General features: G+C 40.2%; 1 protein-coding gene and 1 pseudogene across 2 annotated transcripts in view; both read left to right on the forward strand.

The window, feature by feature from the left end:
* Nucleotides 1–21803, forward strand: part of MDN1 (midasin AAA ATPase 1) — a 140565-nt gene that overhangs the window by 44892 nt on the left and 73870 nt on the right. For both annotated transcript variants that reach the window (XR_015133133.1, XM_086317723.1), the window contains exons 18-36: nucleotides 1331–1475; nucleotides 1981–2077; nucleotides 3302–3415; nucleotides 5261–5408; nucleotides 5694–5804; nucleotides 8077–8228; nucleotides 8764–8942; nucleotides 9391–9599; nucleotides 9779–9925; nucleotides 10620–10761; nucleotides 12078–12212; nucleotides 12295–12433; nucleotides 12686–12824; nucleotides 13122–13252; nucleotides 15850–15994; nucleotides 17753–17882; nucleotides 18916–19134; nucleotides 19765–19962; nucleotides 21451–21659. Coding sequence is in view for 1 of the 2 variants with exons in the window: in XM_086317723.1 (XP_086173849.1) it covers nucleotides 1331–1475; nucleotides 1981–2077; nucleotides 3302–3415; nucleotides 5261–5408; nucleotides 5694–5804; nucleotides 8077–8228; nucleotides 8764–8942; nucleotides 9391–9599; nucleotides 9779–9925; nucleotides 10620–10761; nucleotides 12078–12212; nucleotides 12295–12433; nucleotides 12686–12824; nucleotides 13122–13252; nucleotides 15850–15994; nucleotides 17753–17882; nucleotides 18916–19134; nucleotides 19765–19962; nucleotides 21451–21659 (2889 nt within the window). In the remaining variant the exon portion in view is untranslated. The remainder of the gene's footprint in view (nucleotides 1–1330; nucleotides 1476–1980; nucleotides 2078–3301; nucleotides 3416–5260; nucleotides 5409–5693; nucleotides 5805–8076; nucleotides 8229–8763; nucleotides 8943–9390; nucleotides 9600–9778; nucleotides 9926–10619; nucleotides 10762–12077; nucleotides 12213–12294; nucleotides 12434–12685; nucleotides 12825–13121; nucleotides 13253–15849; nucleotides 15995–17752; nucleotides 17883–18915; nucleotides 19135–19764; nucleotides 19963–21450; nucleotides 21660–21803) is intronic.
* On the forward strand, nucleotides 13691–14096 carry LOC147366010 (mitochondrial import inner membrane translocase subunit Tim9 pseudogene; annotated as a pseudogene).

Genomic DNA, 21803 nt, shown 5'->3' on the forward strand with positions numbered 1-21803 from the left:
TCCACATTGTGGTGCCTCTCTTGCTGTGGGGCACAAGCTATAGCTGCAAGGCCTTGGTTGCTGTGGCTCCCAGGCTCTAGAGCGCAGGCTCAGTACTTACAGTGCAAGGGCTTAGTTGCTCTGTGGCATGTGGGATCTTCCCGGGTCAGGGATCAAACCCGTGTCTCCTGCATTGGCAGGCAGATTCTTCTCCACAGAGCCCCCAGGGAAGCCCAAAATTGTAGTGTTCATGAGCACTGTCGTTATTATTTTGTAAGATGCAGTTGAGGATAATTCGTGAATTTTTATTGTTTTGTAGCTGTGTTTGTATTTGTGGGTGGGAGGTGGATTTGGATCCATTCATGTGGGGCTACATTTTTGATTCCAGTTCATGAGTAGTTGTACTATTTTCTGTCCTGTGACCTTGCAGGATCAGTGTAATTGAATATTTGTGACTTAAAGTTTATATTTTTATTAAAGAAAATCGCGATAGTCTTCAGACCTCTCACCCTAAGGGTGATGCAAGAATCTTACTTGAGATGATGTCTTAATGAGAGAGAGGTCCCTCAACCATATATCTGTTGTTGTGGAGAATTTAGACATCAGCACTTCATCTTATTATAATTGTTTCTAAAATAACCAATGAAATTATCAAGTGCTGTCAAAATAGGGTTTATACCTATTTCATGACTTGGGATCACACTGAAGTTCTGTACATTTGGTCTGGTTTGTTTTTTTTTTTAAACTTATAGAAGATTCTTTATTAGGATCACTGTGAAAGCAAAAGTATAAAGCACTTAAATAACACTAAGACAGTTCAGTTTCTGATATGTCAGTTGAATGGATTATAAGGTTTATTTTTCAGTGCTTTTGAAAATAGAACTTCAAGAGATAAAATCAGAAGGAGAGGTTCATTTTGACATTCTTCAGAAACTGTGAAGGCTCTATTATAAGTACTGCACACTCTTGGTCATTTATCTTTTCTTGGTGTACTTACTTATAGCCTCACCCTGTCTTTATTTGGGTTGCTTTTAGTAGCCATTTGGATGCTTTTAAACATCTGAATACATTGTAGGTTTTTATTTACCTCACCACCCATATAATGCAGTGGTCTAGTTTATTGCGTCTTACTCTTAGGCTCAAAGATATTTCTTTGACCTTTTTGGACATTTGAAAAAAGTTAGCTTGACCTTCGCTCTGGCAGCCAGTTGGCACCATTGGCATCAAGGCATAAGCTCATCAGGCAGGAGCAGTTTGCCCCTGCCTCTGCTCTAACCCTGCTCTCATAACTGCTGTTGGTGAGTATGTCTGCATCTGAAATGGATCTCTGACATTTAATTTCATCTTCTAGGGTACATTAGCTCAGGCCGTGAAGAGAGGAGAGTGGATTTTGTTGGATGAGATTAACCTGGCTGCTCCAGAAACTTTAGAATGTCTGAGTGGTTTACTTGAAGGCTCCTCTGGCTCCCTGGTGTTGCTGGATCGAGGAGACACAGGTAGCTCTTGATCCTCCTGGTGCTGGACTTGACGCGAGGCCTTTTGACCTCTTTAAAGTAGTGTTCTTTCAGTTAGGCAGATTGCATGGGCCTCTCGGTGTGATTTATTTATTCTGTAGATAGTAATTTTATGCAGAGTCTTACTGTTAAGTGTTACAGGAATGAAAAAAATAAAATAATTTGTCAAAGCATTTGGATAGTGGGTAATAAAGCACGCTCACTCAATGACAAAATACCCACTGGTGAGTAGGTGATGAAACATAAATAGCATGGACAGCCACACCATAAGAGATGGTGGAATGGCAGCTTAAAATTAGGTTGTGTACATAGATCTGGAAACTGATTTCAGTGGGGTTTCATCAAAGGCAGAGATGGTTGAGCAGCCAGTAGTACCACCCTTGCTGAGCCTTGAGACAGAGTGATTCACCCGGGGCTCAGTGGAGTTAGTCTTCCCCCATCACTTACTGTTACAAGTTATTGAGAAGTTATAGTTTTCTTTTAATAGAACCACTGGTTCGTCACCCCGACTTCCGTTTATTTGCATGTATGAATCCAGCAACTGATGTAGGCAAAAGAAATCTCCCACCAGGAATAAGAAACAGGTAAGAGGACATGGCCTGGTACCTGTAGACAGTTTTAAAATTAAGTTCTCTTGATTTATTGATTGGTAGTAGTAACATAATCAACCTTCATAACAATGCTTGAAATTTCTTGACTGCTGATAGAAGAATCTTCTTATTTGTCATGTTTTTCTTTGTATAGGTGGTAGGAATACAGAAAACTCCAGAACACTAGGGAATTTTTTCCTTTGGGTTGTTAATTTGACATTTAATGTTAATCCATTTGATGACTCATGGATATTGTTGAAAACAAAAATCTTTCCTTCTTCAAATAGCCCTTTGGCTATTAGAAAACCTTCATATAAGGAAATAACAGTATCTCATATAACGTGCATCTTAGGATGAGTCCTTTTGGATCAGGCTAATGATTTGTAAAAGGACATTAAGTTTCAGTTTTCATCATTATACATTGAGTAATAGGGGAAAGATTTGTGTGTAGCACTGGGAAAAGATACATGAGCTTGTTGTTGGTAACCTGTTGAATCTGAGTTTTAAAATAGTGTTAAAACTTTATTAAATCTCTTCCCACGTTATAAAATAATAAAATAGTAATAATATAATAAAAACCTGGGCAAATTTTATCAACCATGAGTTGTATTTTCCTTTGCTACAACTGTTAATTTTTGACATTGAGGGGACTTTGTTGTTGTTGTATGTACTTTTTGTTACATGTAGTTGTGATCAAGAACACATTCTGAGATTAAGGATGTGTGTTCAGTCACTCAGTCGTGTCCAACTCTTTTGCAACCCCATGGACTGTAGCCCGCCAGGTTCCTCTGCCCATGGAATTTCCCAGGCAAGAATACTAGAGTGGGGTTGCCATTTCCTACTCCAGGGGATCTTCCCAACACAGGGATCAAACTTGCGTCTCCTGTGTCTCCTGCATTGGCAGGCAGATTCTTTATCACTGTGCCACCTGGGAAGCCCGAGAATGAGGAAGAATAAGCCTTATTTTTGTAACTGTTTTTGCAAGGGCTGTCTGATTTTTGTCTCACAGTAGTAGTAGTTATAGTGTAGATTTTGGGTAACAGTTACGTTATTTTCTGTTTTGTTATGATCAATCTGTATCCCAAGTTGAAAGGCTTTCATAATTCATATTACAAGTTGGTAAAATGAGTTGACATAACTTTTGTCTTGTGTTTTTGTTTGTTAAGATAGATGTATTAACTTCCTCAATATGGCAATAATGGAATAATTGTCTTACAGGTTCACAGAACTTTATGTAGAAGAATTAGAAAGTAAAGAAGACTTACAGATTCTTATTGTGGATTATCTGAAAGGCTTGAGTGTGAATAAGAACACAGTACAAGGAATCATAACGTGCGTTCTCTCTGGTTTCTCTTTATAAACTTTTCCTCTAAACAGAAAAATATGTGTCTCATGCATATAAATTTTCTTCTTTTGCTTCTAACAAGAGAAGACTGATGGAAGGATTATTTAGACTTTATTTTTAAAGCTGGAAACTATGGACTCCCTTGGATTTTCCTAAGGGAGCTATTGAGTTGGCCAAAAAGTTCATTTGGGTTTTTCTGTAAGATGGTAGAGAAAAACTCAAATTTTTTGGCCAACGTACTACATACAGAGCTTATAAATCACTGCCTATGGAAATATGTAACAGATAATACTCTCCTAATTATTTCTGTATTCACAGCTGAGAGTTTGAGTCCTTGGAGGATTCAAATTCTTTGAGGAGATATAAATAGTATTTTGATTTGCCTTGGTGAAATCCTTTGTGCAGTTTGCATGTTAGCCATAGAAGGGGGGAAAGCTTGATATAATTGATTGGGTCTGATTTGGAATTAATAGGGCTTAGCTGAATGATCTATAGAGTGGTGGTATGGCTTGGTACTTTTAATTTGAGTCTCTTTCCTCTTTTTTGCATGCCATTTGGAGAGGGTATAATCTTTGTATCAGACACCCTGGATTCTAGAGCTGGCTGTGTCAAACTAATTCTGTCATCTGGGGCATGTCACTTAATTTTCTCTGTGACCTCTAAAATGAAACATACATTACGTGAAGGTTTTGAAGTTAGATCATGTTAGTGTTTTACTTTGCTTTTTGTGCTTTATTCCTTTTTTTTTTTTTTTTTTAAGTACGAATAGTTATTGAGTGGCTTAGGTGCTAGGAGTACAGCTGTAAATAAAACAGAATCTTTGTTCTTTTCATGGAGCTTTAATTCTGCAGGTGAAGATAACCAATAAATAAAGAGAGATGTACTGTTATTTTTGGTTGTGATAAGTCAAGAAAAATAACACATAAAATGTCAGTTAGAAAATAAGATGTGGAACCATGTTTTAAATAGGTTAGTCAAGGAGACATTTGTCAAAGGGCTTTGGAATGGTTTGTCACACCACATTTTAAAATCTGAGCACTTTTCGTTAGCCAAGAATAGTACAAATATTCAGAAAGCTGGGGATAAAGCAGTGTGGCTCTTATAAGTGCTGGTAGTACAAGAGGTGCATGTTCTGTATATAAAAACTCACTCTGGAATGTAGATTCTTTCTACAAAAGAAAGGATAGCTAGATTGAAAGGAGGCAAGCCAGATCCCATTTGGGCAAGAACCTGAGTTTTATCTCTGACACACACTTGGTTACAGTTGATTTTGTGGTATCTGCTTATGAATTATCATGAATTTTTGAGTTTTGCATTTGATGTTTCCATCTGAAATTTCTTCCATCTTGTCATCTTCTGAACTTCTAAAGTATGTGGTAATGAAGATAGACATGGTCACCGATTATCAGTCTTTTTATGACTTTGTCATTGTTGGTTATAGCCATATCTATAGACTTTAAAATACACCATGACTTTTGTTCTCCATGTGCTTGGCCATCACCACTGGAGTTTATACAGAGATTTCACTTGACTCTCATATTAAAGCCAACTCTGGAACCCTGTGTTAGGATTCAAAAGATTCTTGATAAGTACCTCTTAAATCTCCCTGTCTTTTCCTTAAGAGTCAGAAATTTCTCATCTCTCCTCTTTCCATCCTGAAAGAAACTGATCCATCTTCATTTTATTATTTTTGATGGCAAGTTTTATGTAAGCTTGGCCACTTAATCTATAAAAATGACTCTTGACCCTTCTGTAGAAGAAAACAGGAACAACAGCAAAATAATAACACTTATTGGTTACTGAAATAAATCTGAACTGCTTCCTCTTTTTAGCTTCTACACTGCTGTGAGGAAAGAGTCTGGAACAAAATTGGTGGACGGGACTGGCCACAGACCTCACTACAGCCTTCGGACTCTATGTAGGGCCCTGCGATTTGCAGCTTCCAATCCATGTGGCAACATACAGCGGTCACTCTATGAGGTCTATGTACACTCTGTGTGGCGGGGAGCTTGGGGGGTGGGCATGCCCTGGGGAGGGAGGCATGGGGATGCAGGTGCCTGCTCTGTGTGCTTCAGTCAGACTAGCCCAGGATGTTTCATCCCAGAACTCTCACCTAACCATCCTCCTTTTTCTACCGTTGTAACACGTTTAAAAGTTGTTCTGTGCACCAGCACCGCTTGAGAGGTTGAATTGTGTTCTTGGAATAAGTTGGCCTCTTATTACAGAAGGATAACTACTGTTGTGTATATTTGTGTTTTTTTCTAGGGCTTTTGTTTGGGTTTCTTAACACAACTTGACAGGGCCTCACACCCAGTGGTTCAGAAGCTCATTTGTCAACACATTGTCTCTGGCAACATAAAAAGTCTGCTGAAGCAGGTAGGTTCTTTTTTAATCTTTTTCTAAACTTTTGTGTATTTGGCTTCGCCGGTGTCTTTGTTGCTGTGTGCAGGCTTTCTCTAGTTGCGGTGAGCAGGGGCTACTCTTGGTTGCAGTGCACAGACTCATTGCAGAGGCTTCTCTTGTTTCGGAGCACAGGCTCTGGGCGCGTGGGCTCTAGAGCACAGACCCAGTAGTTGCGGTGTGTGGACTTAGTTGCTCCACAGCAGGTGGGATCCTCCAAGACCAGGGATTGAACCTGTGTCTCCTGCCTTGGCAGGTGGATTCCTATACACTGTACCACTAGGAAAGTCCTCTTTTTTGATTTTTGATGTAACATAAATGAAAGGCAGAAATATCAGATTGTTAGCTGTTTGGGTTTGTTTGTTTTTTTTTTTTTTGCAAAACTTGTTTCTATTTATAAAAGCAATCAGTTTATCCCACAAAATCTAAACATTAGATAGTATCTTAGTATTTAAGATAGTACCTTAGGTGGTGAAAAGTCATGGTAATCCTACTCTTTGGAAATTTAAGCCCTATAGATTGTCCTTTCCTTCTAAATCATATGTGTGTGTGTGTGTGTGTGTGTATATATATATATATATGTTAAAATAACTTTTATATATCAAATTCTGATATTTGTGTGTGTGTGTAGCTTTAGCAAGGTAAATTCTAATACGGGCATACTTCACTGTATTGCATTTTGCTTTAATGTACGTCCCAGATACTGCAGTTTTTATAGATTGAAGGTTTGTGCCAACCCTATGTTGTCAGTTGATGGTGAGCATTTTTTCTCAATAGAGCATTCTTAAATTTAGGTATGTACATTTTTTTAGACACATTATTGCATGCTTACTAGATTGTAGTATAGCGTAAACATAACTTTCATATGCACTGAGAAACCAAAATTTTGTGTGACTGTCTTTATTGCAATATTGACTTTATTGCCATGGTCTGGAATTCAACCTGGAAAATCTTTAGGGTATGCCTGATATAGGGTATGCCTGTATATACCCATTCATAACATTATAAGTGTTATAACGGAGACCATCTCATAAGAATGTTCTGTAGCTTCTTTCTTAGTCTAACTATATCCTAGATGTATTTTTATGTCTGTACCAGAAATCACTGTGAGTGACATGCTTTCTGATTGTCACTTAGCATTTCATCAGAAGCTTATACCATAATTTATTTGCACACCTCTCTTTTGATCAGTGGTTGGACTTTTTTTCCCTCCTTTCCTTTTTGTTTTTCTGTTACACACGATTACCATTTCAGTTTGACAAAGGTAATTACAGAATGCATGGGACTGAAGGAGGCTGATAGAAACTGGCTCACGAAATGTCTTGTTCACATGTCAGTTGCTCTCACTTTAGGAAGAAAGGGCCATTGGGACTTGGGAGTACTTGGACTCAATGTTTTTTCCTTTTGAAAAATTATACAAGTAACACATGAATATATACTTTGGGTAAACTGTGAAAACATTGAGAAAAGACTTAAGCTTGCTTTGGTTATTGCAATACAATTCCCCTGCACTTATTTTTTGTATGTGTTCCTCATGGTTACACATGATGGAGGCTTAAGTTCTTTTTTCTTGCTGCCCTTCTGCCTGACTGAGAAGTCCTTAAAAGCAGTGCCTACAATTATGGCTTCAAGTCAGGAGGCTAAAAGAGCACTTTTCTGTAGCTGTATTTGTGACCACCACTTTGCCATTCTTATAGATCAGAAAGGGTCATTTTGTATAAATCAGCTTAACTTCCACCACATCTTCAGAAGATTGTGCCTTTACTACAATATTATTCTTAACAAATTAGTTTCTCTGGGGGGTTGCTTTTATATTTAATGTCTTCCAGGGGATCCAGAATTTAGTGGTGTAACCCCCCCACCCCCCCACCGCAATACAACACTGGCCTTGTTTGGGGAATGTGGTTTATATGAAACACATATTTTTGACCAAAATACTTGATTAGAGTGAGAATTTTGGTAGATGAGAGAAGAGAACTGAGTCATAAACTGAGAAATTATTTTAAGTTCCCCCCAAATCTACCTACCCCTACCTGAATTTTAAGACCAGTACATGTCACCATTTTGTTCTCATCCCTCAAAGTAATTTTATTTTCATGTTCATCTGTGGATTTTAATGTTGAAAGCATCCAGAAAAAGGCAGCATCCTTGGTGACAGTTCAACTTCCCACTCTTACACCCCTTTCTGAGAGAATACCATAGCTGTTGTGGGACTGTGGTTTATTTCTCTGACCCTTGTGTCTTTCAGCCTATTCCAGAACCGAAAGGAGGTAGGCTTATCCAGGTGGAAGGCTACTGGATTTCGGTGGGAGACAAGGAGCCTACAATAGACGAGACATACATCCTCACGTCTTCCGTCAAGCTGAACCTGAGAGACATAGTCCGAGTGGTCTCTGCAGGGTGTGTGGATCTTTCCTCTCACTGCTCTGATGTCTTACCAGGATAGTATTTGCTCAAAGGCTAGTCCTGCTTCCTTAACGTTCAAAGAGCTTTCCTGTTACTCATTCGCTGAGTGAATAATTACTTTCTAAAGTCAGTCATGCCACTTTTCACCTGGCACAAAACACCATTTCTAGTTGTACCATTTGGTGGGAGCGGTACCTGTGCAGATAATTTTCGCCATTATTAAGATTGCCTTTTAGTATTTTGCTGACGGATACTCATCACCTATTATTTGTTAAGCGAGTAGTAGCTAGTCCCACTCACAGGTTCTTACTAGTGCAAGAAGGGCTGGAATTACTTTCTTCAGTAGTTTCTCAGTAGCTGTTTTTACATAGAAACTGCTCAGGGCTTAAGAAATATTCCATAGTGCATAGGTGTATAAAAACGTACTCTTAGGATATTAAATGTTTTAGTCATTTTTTTTTAAATGCTACATGATTTAATTCTGGTTTTTGTCTTTTTCTAAATTGCTTTACTGGTTGATCTTTTAAAGAACCTATCCAGTGCTGATTCAGGGAGAGACATCAGTGGGTAAAACAAGCCTGATCCGGTGGCTGGCCGCAGCTACTGGTAACCATTGCGTGCGTATTAACAACCACGAGCACACGGATATTCAGGAGTATATTGGTTGTTACACATCTGACTCCTCAGGGAAGCTTGTGTTTAAAGAAGGTAGGATTATTATTCTGTTCCATGGATTTCCTCAAGCAGTCTTTAACCTTTTCAGTTGAGGCACATGGATGCCCTAACGGCTGTTTTTTCTTCCTCCCTGGGCTCTATGACAGATAAGTGGTGATGGTTAGGGCTGATGCTTCCGTTGGGCCACACTCATCTCGTCAACTGTAGACAGGACTAGGGCTCAGTTTTGAAGGGTGTATGTTTCCTTGATATTTAACACCACAAATGATTTTGGGACATGACTAGCTACAGAGAGTAATTTGCTTTGAAATTTAACCATAATCTTGCCTGGAGAATCCCAGGGACGGGGGAGCCTGGTAGGCTACCGTCTATGGGGTCACACAGAGTCGGACACGACTGAAGTGACTTAGCATAGCATAGCATAGCATATAACACTTTGGACCAATTTATGCACTGATTCTCATTATTTGTTTCCCCTAAGGTGTTCTTATTGATGCTATGAGGAAGGGCTATTGGATTATTTTAGATGAGTTAAATTTGGCCCCCACCGATGTGTTAGAGGCACTGAACAGACTGCTGGATGATAACCGTGAATTGCTCATAACAGAAACACAAGAAGTTGTCAAAGCACATCCTCGCTTCATGCTCTTTGCTACCCAGAATCCCCCGGGACTCTACGGAGGCAGAAAGGTGTGTAGCACTTGCCCCTTTTCTCCTGTTTGTCACCACATTGTGTAAGTCTTCTTGGTAAGACTGTGTTTTTACCTCTTTTGAAGGATTTTTCTTTTTATAGTGAATAACAGAGCCTCCACTTTGGAAATTAGATGCAAAGGCCCTCTTTATCGTGTCGTTCTCTGCACATTTCCCAGGTGCTGTCTAGAGCCTTCAGGAATCGGTTTGTGGAATTGCACTTTGATGAACTGCCTAGTTCTGAGTTGGAGACAATCTTGCATAAGCGGTGTAGCTTGCCACCATCCTACTGCAGCAAGTTGGTGAAAGTCATGCTGGACCTTCAGGTACTCCACCTCTCCATCACTTAGTGACAAATGGACTGTGTTGGTCAGAAATGGTAAATAGAATCTGAGGCCTCTTAGGGTAGAAACAGCAGTCCGTCCATCCTTTTATTATTTTTTCTCAGAGTAAGGATCTTATCTTTAACATGCATTCCATTAATATTCTTTTTTTTTGGTTTTGTTTTATAATTTGGCAATTTAATAACGTTAGAATTTTTCTGATAATTGTGTATGATGACATTCCCTACTTGTGGATAATATTGAAACATTTACTAAGGTTGGAATTTGGCATTGACAAAGTTTTCATTTTTTAAATGAATAAAATAATCCTTGAATGGACCTAACTAAAGAGATCCATCCTTGTTGTGTGACTTTTCTTGTGAACTCTACAAAGCTACAGGGTTTTTTTCTTTTTCTTTTTTTAAGGATATCCCATTTATTTTGGGGGGGTTAAAAGTGGGTTTTGTCAGAATTAAACATTTTTTAATCACTCCCTAAAAAGCTAATAACTGCCACTCTTCTCCTGTGGTCCTACACTCTAGGATTACTTTTCCTGCATGTTTGCCACTACTTGTATTATTTTTTTGTAATCTTTTCCTATGTGATGAATCTTTTCCTTTGGGAGCCTAAATTTGTTAGCAATTCTGTACTTTGTGCTTGTCATCACCCTTTTTCATTTGTTTTGGTGCTCTAACAGTCCTATCGCAGAGGTTCTTCAGTGTTTGCTGGAAAGCAAGGCTTCATCACCCTCCGTGATCTGTTTCGGTGGGCTGAGCGATACAGATTGGCTGAGCAGACGGAGAAGGAGTATGACTGGCTGCAGCACTTAGCCAACGATGGTATGCTCTCAGCACATGCTCTCCGACTGTTAACTTAGGGTGAATCACAAGCTATGTTGTTAAAGCAAATCTTGCTCAAATTGTGGTCAGTATATACATTTTACTGGGCATTGCAGGAACAGAGCCTTTGTCCCTCAAGTCTAGACTGCTGTTATTAGCATCCTGTTTCTACAAGGCCTCTGTTCTGTTACATTTTGGTTGCTAAGGTTTTCTCGCTCGTACCTTCATGTAGCCGCCTGTGGGAGTCTGGGTATGGACATGGTGCCATTAGGAGTTTAGGCAGGAGGTTGGTGGTTCTTTGTGCACCACTTACCTGCAGTGTGGTGACCGTGCAGAATCCTGCTTATGCCTTAGAAACTTGCAGAATACTGACAGATTAGATGATACCAGAGTTCTAAGAGAAGGCGGTCATGTCATCTGAGACTCAGATTTGGTCATTTTGATATAATCAATTGGAAGAATTTGTATGCTCCTCTCCATGAAAGCCTTTCAGAATCTTCTGATTTGAGAGGTCTTGGTGAGTCATTAATAGGGTGACTAATAAGCATGGAGAAGAAATAAAACTAACCCATGGGAGTTGCATTTGCTCTTCTTAACTGGTAAAGAATAGAGGAAGGAACATTCTTTTTTTTCCCCATCGAGGTATAACAAAATATAACAGTAAAATGGGGGAGGTGCTATATTATTTCATGTAAAGCTCAGTGTATTTTTATATACGTGGATATACATATGTAAATTACCACCTCAGCTAAGATTTAGGATATTTCTGGTAATACTTCCTTGGAAGATTCCTTCATGGCTCTTGCCAGTCTTAACTCCTGGAGGTAACCACTCCTCTGACGTCTGTCACCAGTGATAGATTCTGCCTGAGCTTCTGCTTCGTCTAAACAGTATCATGCAGTGTGTGCTCTTGTGTCTGGCGAATTTTCACTCAACCTCATGTGAGATTCAACCATGCTGTTTTGTGTATCAGAACTTCATTCCTTTTAAATTATTACTGTGTTGTAACCCAGTGTGTGGAGATATCATATGTTTATCCATTCTCTTGTTGATAGACATGGGGGTCATTTCTACTTTTTAGCTGTTAGAAACAAAGCTGCTCTCAACATTCCTGAATGTCTTTTATTGCCCACAAGTTCATTTGTGTTAGATTTACCTAGAGGTCATGTTGATGGAGTGAACAGTTAGTTGTAGTAGGGTCTCTTTGTTTTCCAAAGTAGGTCTTCAGGTTTCCTCTTCACAGCAGCTAATGCTCCATACTCTCAGCATTCCTTGGTATTAACACTAAACGTTTCCTTTTTTTTTTTTTTCCCAAGGTTTTATGCTTCTGGCAGGCCGAGTCAGGAAGCAGGAGGAGGTGGTTGTGATTCAAGAAGTCCTTGAGAAACATTTCAAGAAAAAATTATGTCCTCAATCGCTCTTCTCCAAAGAAAATGTCCTAAAATTGCTGAGTGAGTAGGCCATCATATCCCAAGGAAAATGAATTGAGTTGTACTCGTATTGGAACCTAAACGTGTACTCTGCCTTTGATAGGTAAATTGTCTACTCCGATGTCCACCTTGGAATCTAAGTTCAGCCACATCGTGTGGACCGAGGGCATGCGGCGACTGGCCATGCTGGTGGGAAGAGCATTGCAATTCAGTGAACCAGTGCTGCTGGTTGGAGACACGGGGTAAAGTCGAGACAGGGTTCTGTTCCATAGAGTTCATGCAGCACTTGCCCTTCTGGATGAGAGACTCGGTAGGGTGCTGGTGTTTGGGGGAAGGGCTCTCTGAGGCAGAGGGCAGAGGCCCTGTGTTGACCAGCAGTCTCTGTGGCTTTGGTGAGGCTCTCCCCAGGGCTCCTCTCTCTTGCTGCTTGGGGTGTTTGTGGAGGTGTATTTGAAATTCATGCTCCTTGCTAATCTGGTGTGTGTCTCTCACAGGTGTGGGAAAACTACTATCTGTCAGGTGTTTGCAGCCTTGGCAAATCAGAAATTGTACTCAGTCAACTGCCACTTGCACATGGAGACCTCAGACTTCCTGGGGGGGCTGCGGCCAGTGAGACAGAAGCCAAATGACAAGGTGTGTCCAGAGCAAGTGATGATGTTTCGTTCATCTAAAGAACTGACGGTGGCTCTGTGCAGGAGTCAGCTGAGGGGTTTTGTTCATGGTGGGGTGTTTGATTCCCGATTTGATATCTTATCTTCATATTTTCACTGGTCTGCGTAGGGGCTCCATGAGCACCTTGTTACACAAGTTCTGTTCCTTGACCTGTATTTTCTGCAGAAGGACCCTTTCACTAGAGGACACGTGCTGGCTACGTGTGTATTGTCTTGTGGAGCTACTGACTCTTTAACCCGCTGCTTTTCCAAATTGTAGGAAGAAATTGACACTTCAAGACTCTTTGAGTGGCATGATGGGCCTTTGGTTCTGGCCATGAAGGAGGATGGCTTTTTCCTCTTAGATGAGATCTCGCTGGCTGATGACTCTGTCCTAGAAAGACTCAACAGGTACACACGTGTAAGAGGTTTGTTTGATGCTTTTGCTGGTCTGGGTTTTACAGATACTAATCCTTTTGCATGGTAATGTTCTTCATAGGTCTGTTGAAAATGTTTGAAAACGATGGTGAGCAATTGCTCTTTTAGGCTTTAGCACTCAGTTTCTTCTTTAAGAGACCTAGTTCTTCTGTTTAGGTGTTAATAATCAGAAAGATGGGACTATGGGATGCTAGGGCTAAAACAAACGAGCCCAAGTTAGAACCTTTTTTTAAGGCAAATTATTACATGGCCATTGATTTTTTTTTTTTTTTTTTCCTCAAAGAAATAGAATCAAAATCCTAGGTGTTATTCCTGTAAGGCCTTTCAGTACCCCAGGACAGGACCCTTACCCTCCATTCAGACCTGGCTGGCTGCACAGCCCCCAGCCTCATATTGGTATTGGATGTGAGAGCCTGTGCTTAAGTAAGAAATCAGGCCTCTCTGGAAACATTTAAGCAAAGGTTGGACTGCTGATTTTCCAGAAGAGAAAGGAAACTCATGCATCAGAAAAGGTGACAAATGAACATTCCCAAAGAATATGGCTGCACAAATACCAAAATCTGATCAGATAAGGCAGTTTAAGGATTTTCTTAAAGCCTTGAATAAACTTACAGAAACCTGCTTTTTGGACTGTTAAAGACTTTAGGCAGGACAAGAAAAGTAAAACCTGAAGTGAACTCACCTGTTTGGAACATGGCTTCCAGAAATTTTTTAAATGACAAGAAAAATATGCATGAGATTTCAGGAATATCCTGTCCGGTAGAATGAGGCCCTGGTAACCAAGGCAGGACATCTTGGGCACCACGTGGAGTCCTGATGGATGGACCCCTGATGATCGAGTGCCAGCAGCGATTGCACTGGAAGTGAGGGTGGTTCACCTAAAATCCCCTGAAAGCAGTAGCCACTGTGGGAACCAACCATCTGTCATGACTCTTTGGCAGATACAAAGCACCAGTAAACAAAATTGCTGTGGACCAGGAATTACCAAAACAGAAGGTCTTGTTGTGCAGTGAAAATAGTAAGATACAACAGTCATTGAGACCTTAAGACTCAGCACATTGGTCGCATGTTTAGAAAAATAAAGCATTGTTTATTTAAAGTACATGTTCAATCATGAGATAGAAAAAAATGTATTACTAAAAGTAGGATAAATGGACATAGCAGAATAACTAGACGAAAGGACCTCAGATCAATGTGGATCTTGATGATTAATTGTTTTTCCTGATTGAGATATAATGTACACGTCATGACATGTACCTGTTTTGAATGTATAATTCAATAAGTTTTAGTAAATTTACTGAGTTTTGCCACCACCACAATCCGGTTTATACTTCCATCATCCCAGTAGGACCCCTACTTTGCATTTACAGTTTATATTTGATCCTCCCTCATGCTCCAGGAAACTGCTAATCTGCTTCCTGTCTGTATAGATTTGTCTTTTCAAGACATTTCATATAAGTCATCTCTTCTGTCACTTTGCATCAGTGTTTGGAGGTCCATCCATGGGTGTAGCCTATATCATTAGTGTGCTCCTTTTTAAACAAAGATCATGGCATCCGGTCCCATCACTTCATGGGAAATAGATGGGGAAACAGTGGAAACAGTGTCAGACTTTATTTTTCTGGGCTCCAAAATCACTACAGATGGTGACTGCAGCCGTGAAATTAAAAGACGCTTACTCCTTGGAAGGAAAGTTATGACCAACCTAGATAGCATATTCAAAAGCAGAGACATTACTTTGCCAACAAAGGTCCGTCTAGTCAAGGCTATGGTTTTTCCTGTGGTCATGTATGGATATGAGAGTTGGACTGTGAAGAAGGCTGAGCGCTGAAAGAATTGATGCTTTTGAACTGTGGTGTTGGAGAAGACTGTTGAGAGTCCCTTGGACTGCAAGGAGATCCAACCAGTCCATTCTGAAGGAGATCAGCCCTGGGATTTCTTTGGAAGGAATGATGCTAAAGCTCAAACTCCAGTACTTTGACCACCTGATGTGAAGAGTTGACTCATTGGAAAAGACTCTGATGCTGGGAGGGATTGGGGGCAGGAGGAGAAGGGGACGACAGAGGATGAGATGACTGGATGGCATCACTGACTCGATGGACGTGAGTCTGAGTGAACTCCGGGAGTTGGTGATGGACAGGGAGGCCTGGCGTGCTGCGATTCATGGGTTCTCAAAGAGGTGGACACGACTGAGCGACTGATATGATCTGATCTGATGTTGATAATACTAGATTTTTTTTTTCACTTACCTCTTGGTGGTATTGGGTTGTTTCCTGCACTTATGAATAATGCTGCCATGAATATTTGCATTCAAGTCACCCATTTTTAAACCGTCTTAATAGGGCTTAAAGTAGAAAAAGGAATTCTTTTTCTTTTGATCAGAACTGTTGTTCCATGACACAGGAATTAGGATAACTAGCAAAAAATATTTTGATGTTTGTCATAGGAGACCATTAACTAAAGTGAAAGCGCAGCAGAGATGATTTTATTTTCCTTTTTAACAACTCTGTGACCACAAAAGAGAATACAGAAGCCTTTTCTAATCTTACATTCTCGAATTTTTCTTCCAGTGTCCTTGAAGTGGAAAAGACTCTGTTATTAGCTGAAAAAGGCAACCTTGAGGACAAGGATAATGAGGTAGAGCTGTTGACAGCTGGGAAGAAATTCCGTATCTTGGCAACCATGAACCCTGGGGGCGACTTTGGAAAAAAAGAGGTAAAACTGTTGTTAAAACATAATTTTTTTCTGCCTTTTGACCTCAGCTCTCTGGCACCCATAAATATAGTATGTAAAAATTTATCTAGAATTATATGTTGCGTAGGAACTGAATAAACAAAAATCCAGAAAGATATTTCAGAGTCATTATAAGGTTGAAAAATAATTCTAACAGATAAAACATTTCCTTACTTGACATTTCCCTTTTTGTATGTGTGTGAAATTTCATTGTTTCAATCACTTTGCCTGGCTTTCTACATGTGTTATTGTAACAGATTCTCATGGGAGCTGTGTGTGGAAGTTATTATGCTAGGATTATGGATGAGAAGAATTGAAACTGAAGTTTATTCTCATGTTCTGCTCCTACAGTCTACTCTGCTGAACACAGGGGTGGTGATATGAGTAATTTTAAAGTGACACGAAAGCAGTGGCAGCCAGGATCCTGTCCTGGTTTTACAGGTGGAGCATATCAGTCGTCTCAGGTGTTGTGTGGGTCACCCTCAAACTGTTGGTAAAGCAGAGGGTGAGGGCAGTGTCTTCTGTTAAGAAAGTGGTGTGAGGGTCCAGTTCACTTGGAGCACCCCGAACCCCATGGCTCTCAGGCTCGTGAAGCCTTTCAGTGAGAAGTCTGCATTGTGTTTGGGACCCTGGTCTGTTCAGGTTAGGAGGGAGGGGTGGGCTGATTGTTGGTCGGGATGGCGAGAAGAAAGAGATTGATCAGGAGTAAAAGCTGTTAAGATTCTTGGTAACTTGATGGGCCCCTGGAATGTGAAATTGGTATTTCAGACCTATTTTTCCTCAGTAGTATGAGAACAAAGATGATCGCTGTGCTTCGAGAAATGTACTAAGAAGAAATAAAATACGTCACAGTTTCAAACAAAATACGAAAATAGGCTTCTTGGCAAGTGGAAATAACACAGAAAGATCTGATTTCAAAGTTGTGTGTGTTAACTTGCCTGGCAGGTTTGCTTGAGTTTTTTTGGACAGAGATTGCCAACTTTTACCGAAGGGAAAGCTGCCTTTTGCTTTGCATGCCTTGCTTCAGACAGAGTTGGGATCCTGGAATTGGGGCCTGGCTAAGCCAGGGTGGTGCTGAGCAGCATGTGGTCCTGCTGTGCTTGGCTGGGTAGACTAAAGTATGGTGTTGATCCAGTTGTCCAGTAAAAGGAAATCATTGGTGCACTGTTGTGAATGGGGGTTACCTGACTTAGGGGAAGGGTGAGAGAATCCACACTGAGGCAAAGGCTCTTGAGACTGGAGGACTAAACTGTTCATTGTCATATAGGCAGTAAATATTCAGCTCTTTACTTTTTCACTCCCTTTGAGCCATATCCAAGTTTTCTCCCTCTACTTCAGACAGCTCTCCCCTATGGGAGGATAGCATTTACTTTTTCTAAGCCACTGGTTAAAGTAGCTGAAGGGAAAGTAAAGGGAAGGGCCTCTGCTTTGGGGAAGGGGTTGGGATTTGGGAGTCATCAACTGGGGCTGGAATCCTCCTTGGAGCACGGACTCCATGAGACCTTGAAGTTCTCTACCATGATTATAAAGAAAATGATGGGAATATGAGTTTAGGGAGTGTGGTGGAGATTAATGAGATGACATGTGTTAGGAGCCAGGACAATAAATAATAAATTATAGATAGTAGAAGAGGTAAGAAAAGAAGCTCTGGGTACTTGACAGATTTGCAGCCAGCATTCAAAAGATTTGTTTTCTAACTTTTCTCGCAGATATTCACACTAGAATTTGTGTTCTTTGTAGCTATCTCCTGCCTTAAGAAACCGCTTTACGGAAATATGGTGCCCTCAAAGCACAAAGCGTGAAGATTTAATTCAGATCATCAGCCGTAATCTTCATCCAGGGTTATCTCTGGGTAGAACAGATCATAAAGGTGAGAGTATTCAGGTGTGTGGGGTGTAGTGGGGCAGAGAAGTTGTGTGTTGGAAGGAGGGGAGTAGGACATTAGTAGTATGTGTATATGGTATGTTCTAAGGAAAAATGGGAACAAACAGATCTAAGGAAAGTACTAGCCTGGTACCTTCTACTAAAGTATTGCTCCTTCACCAGGGTTACTAAAGTTTAGTTTTCTGATGGTTTCACCTGTTGGCTATCTTTATATAAGATTTGTTATTATAAAATATATAATATTCGTTGGCTAAAGATAAGGGAAATACAGGTTTTTTTACTTGGCTGTGCCATGTGGCTTGTGGGATCCTAGTTCCCCAACCAGGGATCAATCACTGAACCACATGTAATTCCCAAGAAAATGTGGTTTGAATTTTAGTGATTACCACCTTTAGAAAATGTTGTAGAATTTTCAACTGTGTTTCTTTAGTAGTTGTCAGCTAACTTATTATTTCACTTTAAAACTTTTTTATTATGAAAATTTTCAAACATAAATAGAATAGTATTTCAAAAGCTACCATATACTTATAATCTAGGTTTAACAATTCTTAGAATATTCAGTGAGAGCCAAAACATCTTTTTTTCCTCTCTCTCTTAATTGAGCCTTGATTGCCTTGATGTAGCCATATTCTTGGCATCAAACAGATTAAGTTTAGTACCTATTTCTGGTCTGAGCCGTAATACAAGCCCTAATCCAAGTAGTGTCTGGGTCACTTTCCCCTCTTTCTTAAAGAACATGAAAGGATATCTGCTTCTTTGAGACTGAGGCTTATGAATACTTTATTTTTTGGAGCAGTTTTCAGGGAACCTTCTTAAAGACTTAAATTCTCAAGTTTTCTTTCTGGTTTTTTGTTTGCTTTGGGGTAGGAGTAGAATGCTGTTCATTGAACCCTATGGAAATGCGATTACAGCTGTGGACCTCGTGTTCTTAGAAAAAGACCGTCTGTGGGCCCCAGGTTGCAAAGCCCTGTTCTGGAGTCTTCGTAAATAGCAAACCTCTATGCTTCCTTGTGTCTTAGGGGCTGACATAGCTGAGGTGATGCTGGATTTCATTGACTGGCTGACCCACCAGGAGTTTGGTCGAAGATGTGTGGTCAGTATCCGAGATATCCTGTCCTGGGTCAACTTCATGAACACGATGGGGGAGGAAGCTGCTTTGAAAAGACAGGAGACCATCTCCACGGTGACGTCTTTTGTCCACGCTGCGTGCCTAGTGTACATAGATGGAATCGGCTCAGGTATGTGGGCTGCTGAGAACAAGGGGTTAGGCCAGAGGGCACCATGAGATGGAGCAGGCCCAGACCTCTGACCCAGGGGCTGTGTACAGATGTATGTTAACATTTCCAAGACTCACAGTGATTCTCATTTTACTCTTTTTGAGAGGCGATTGTTATAAAAGAATGGAGAAAACTTTTCACTGCTTACAGACCAGGGATTTAGTAAGCACGAAATAGTGATTCTGATTGAAGACTGCTGGTAATGCTCTTGAAGAATTTAACATGGTATTTCTTAACACAGTCATTTAGAGTTAATCGGCCAGAATCCTGTAGTTTTAAGTTTACTATAGTTCATTAAATGTAATATTGAAGTCTTTTTTCAGCCATGAAAATTAGAAATACAAGCCCACATGACTAAAAGTAGTACCACACTGGTTGCTCTTTTCTCCAGGCTAATTTATCATGGCGTTACTAGAGTGCTTACTGAATAAGCTGCTGTTGAACTGATGATCTGATGGTTTTGGGGGAGCAGGAAGTCACACTTCTTAGCGCTGCTTACATTGGCTATTATAGTTCACCTAGAATCCGGCTGCATGGTTGTGAAACTTGGTACCCTGCTGTCATTTGATGGACTGATCCTCTTTCTTCTAGGGGTAACTTCCTCTGGGTTTGGTACAGCTCTCTTGGCTCGCAGAGAATGTCTGAAATTCCTAATCAAGAAACTTTCCAAGATAGGCCGACTTACAGAAAGTCAGAAAAACGAATTGAAGATTTACGACAGACTCAAAGACAAAGAATTCACTGGGATAGATAACCTGTGGGGAATTCATCCATTTTTTATACCAAGGGGTAAGAGTGATCTTAAATAAATGAAGATTCTCTTGTGGTTCCTAGATAGTTGGCTTTTATTGTGATTTTTAATTTTAGTGTCTCATACTCATGGTTACTTTGGAACTAGATAACTGAGTTAGAATCTGACTTGGCATAATCATTGTTGTGTGGGTGGTTAAAATATATATAACTGGCATGCAAAAATAGATAATATAGTCTTTGATATATGAATAAATTGTCCCATAAAATGCACTTATTCTTGTATTAGTGCTCAAAATAAGACCTTTCCTAAAGTGGTGATTCAGCCCATAATGTTTCAGCCATAGAACTTTATCACCTTTTACCAAAACAGTTTTGTGTACCCTTGAGGGCAGGCATTATGTCACTCACCTTCCTGTCCCTGGTGTCTGTCATGTAGCCTAACAGTCATAGACATTCAGAAAATGAGAGATGGATGAGTAAATGAGTGGTTAAGTGGGAAATGCAAGTGGATTTAAGTTATAATCCTTGCTCTTATTAGGTTGCCTCTGTCAAATATTTAAGTGAAGTAGTTATATTAGATATCTTTCCAGGGTACTCATGACTTTTTGGATTATTGCTTCTATAGCAGAGTCATTTATTTCTTGTCCCTCCTTCCTCTCTGTGTTAATAATTGTTGGGCTCCAGAAATACACAGAATTGTGGGGGTTCAGTGATGAACTAAACCAGCCCAGCTTCCTGGCTGAAGAGCATTGCCCCTTTCCCTCTCCCTCATCAGTGGTACTGTTTTCATCTCTGATGTGGTCCTTGTGATCTAGCTGTTAGATCCCTTCCCGAAGCCATCATAGTGGTATTCAGTTCTCTCATGTAGGAGCTGAGTGCTTGTGGCTTTGGACTTAGATAGTCCTTGCTTCTGCTTTCATAGCTGAGAAAATGTTTTTCTAGCTCCACTCCAAACTGATGTACCAGTCTGAAACTTCTTCTAGAAGACATAGTGCATAAATATTAAGCCCTATAAGACTGGTATTAGTCCTGCACTTCAGCTACAAGATGCATCCTGAATTATCTGGTGGCTTAAAACCTTGAATGAAATTGTTTATGTGGAACCATCTGGTCTGTATGCCTAGCTTCTGCTTGAGTTTTAGGAAAATATAAGTACAGGGTAAATTGTACAAGCACACGGCGTAGTGATTCCAGGTATAGGTTGTGAAAGGAAATATGCAAAGATGCATGCTTGCAGTTCCAACCTGTGTGTAGACGTAAGTGTGGTCATCACAGATGAAAAAAGTGTGCTGCTGGTTGTTGCTGGAAAGCACTTTATGAACCCAGAAGTGAGGAAATATATTGAAATAAGGTTAAGCATTTTCACCACAGACAGTACTTCACTGACTGACAGTCTACTTGGTGGATTTTTCTAATCTCCAGTTATACATATAAACATATATTATATGTATAATATATATATATATATATATATATCAACTTTCGTGTGATGTCCAGCTTACATGCGACTTTTCTCCACTTCAGGCCCTGTCTTGCATAGGAATAATATTGCCGACTATGCACTCAGTGCAGGCACCACAGCTATGAATGCCCAGAGGCTCTTAAGAGCTACAAAACTGAACAAACCCATCCTACTGGAGGGCTCCCCTGGTGTGGGCAAGACGAGCTTGGTGGGAGCCTTAGCCAGGGCTTCAGGCAACACACTTGTCCGAATCAACTTGTCAGAGCAGACGGTAAGCTTCATCATGCTACAGCTGATGGGGATAAGTATAGGGAGTAATATCTTTATCTATTATAGTGTTTCCTAGTCAGAAATAATTATGAAGTTATCAGAGCCCCAGATATTTCATGGTGATGAAGATCTCAGCAAACCTCAT

The sequence above is a fragment of the Bos grunniens genome, chromosome 9, assembly GCF_055505025.1.
Source record: "Bos grunniens cultivar Pamir isolate PY7600 chromosome 9, Bosgru_T2T1.0, whole genome shotgun sequence".
NCBI classification, from domain to species: Eukaryota; Metazoa; Chordata; class Mammalia; order Artiodactyla; family Bovidae; genus Bos; species Bos grunniens.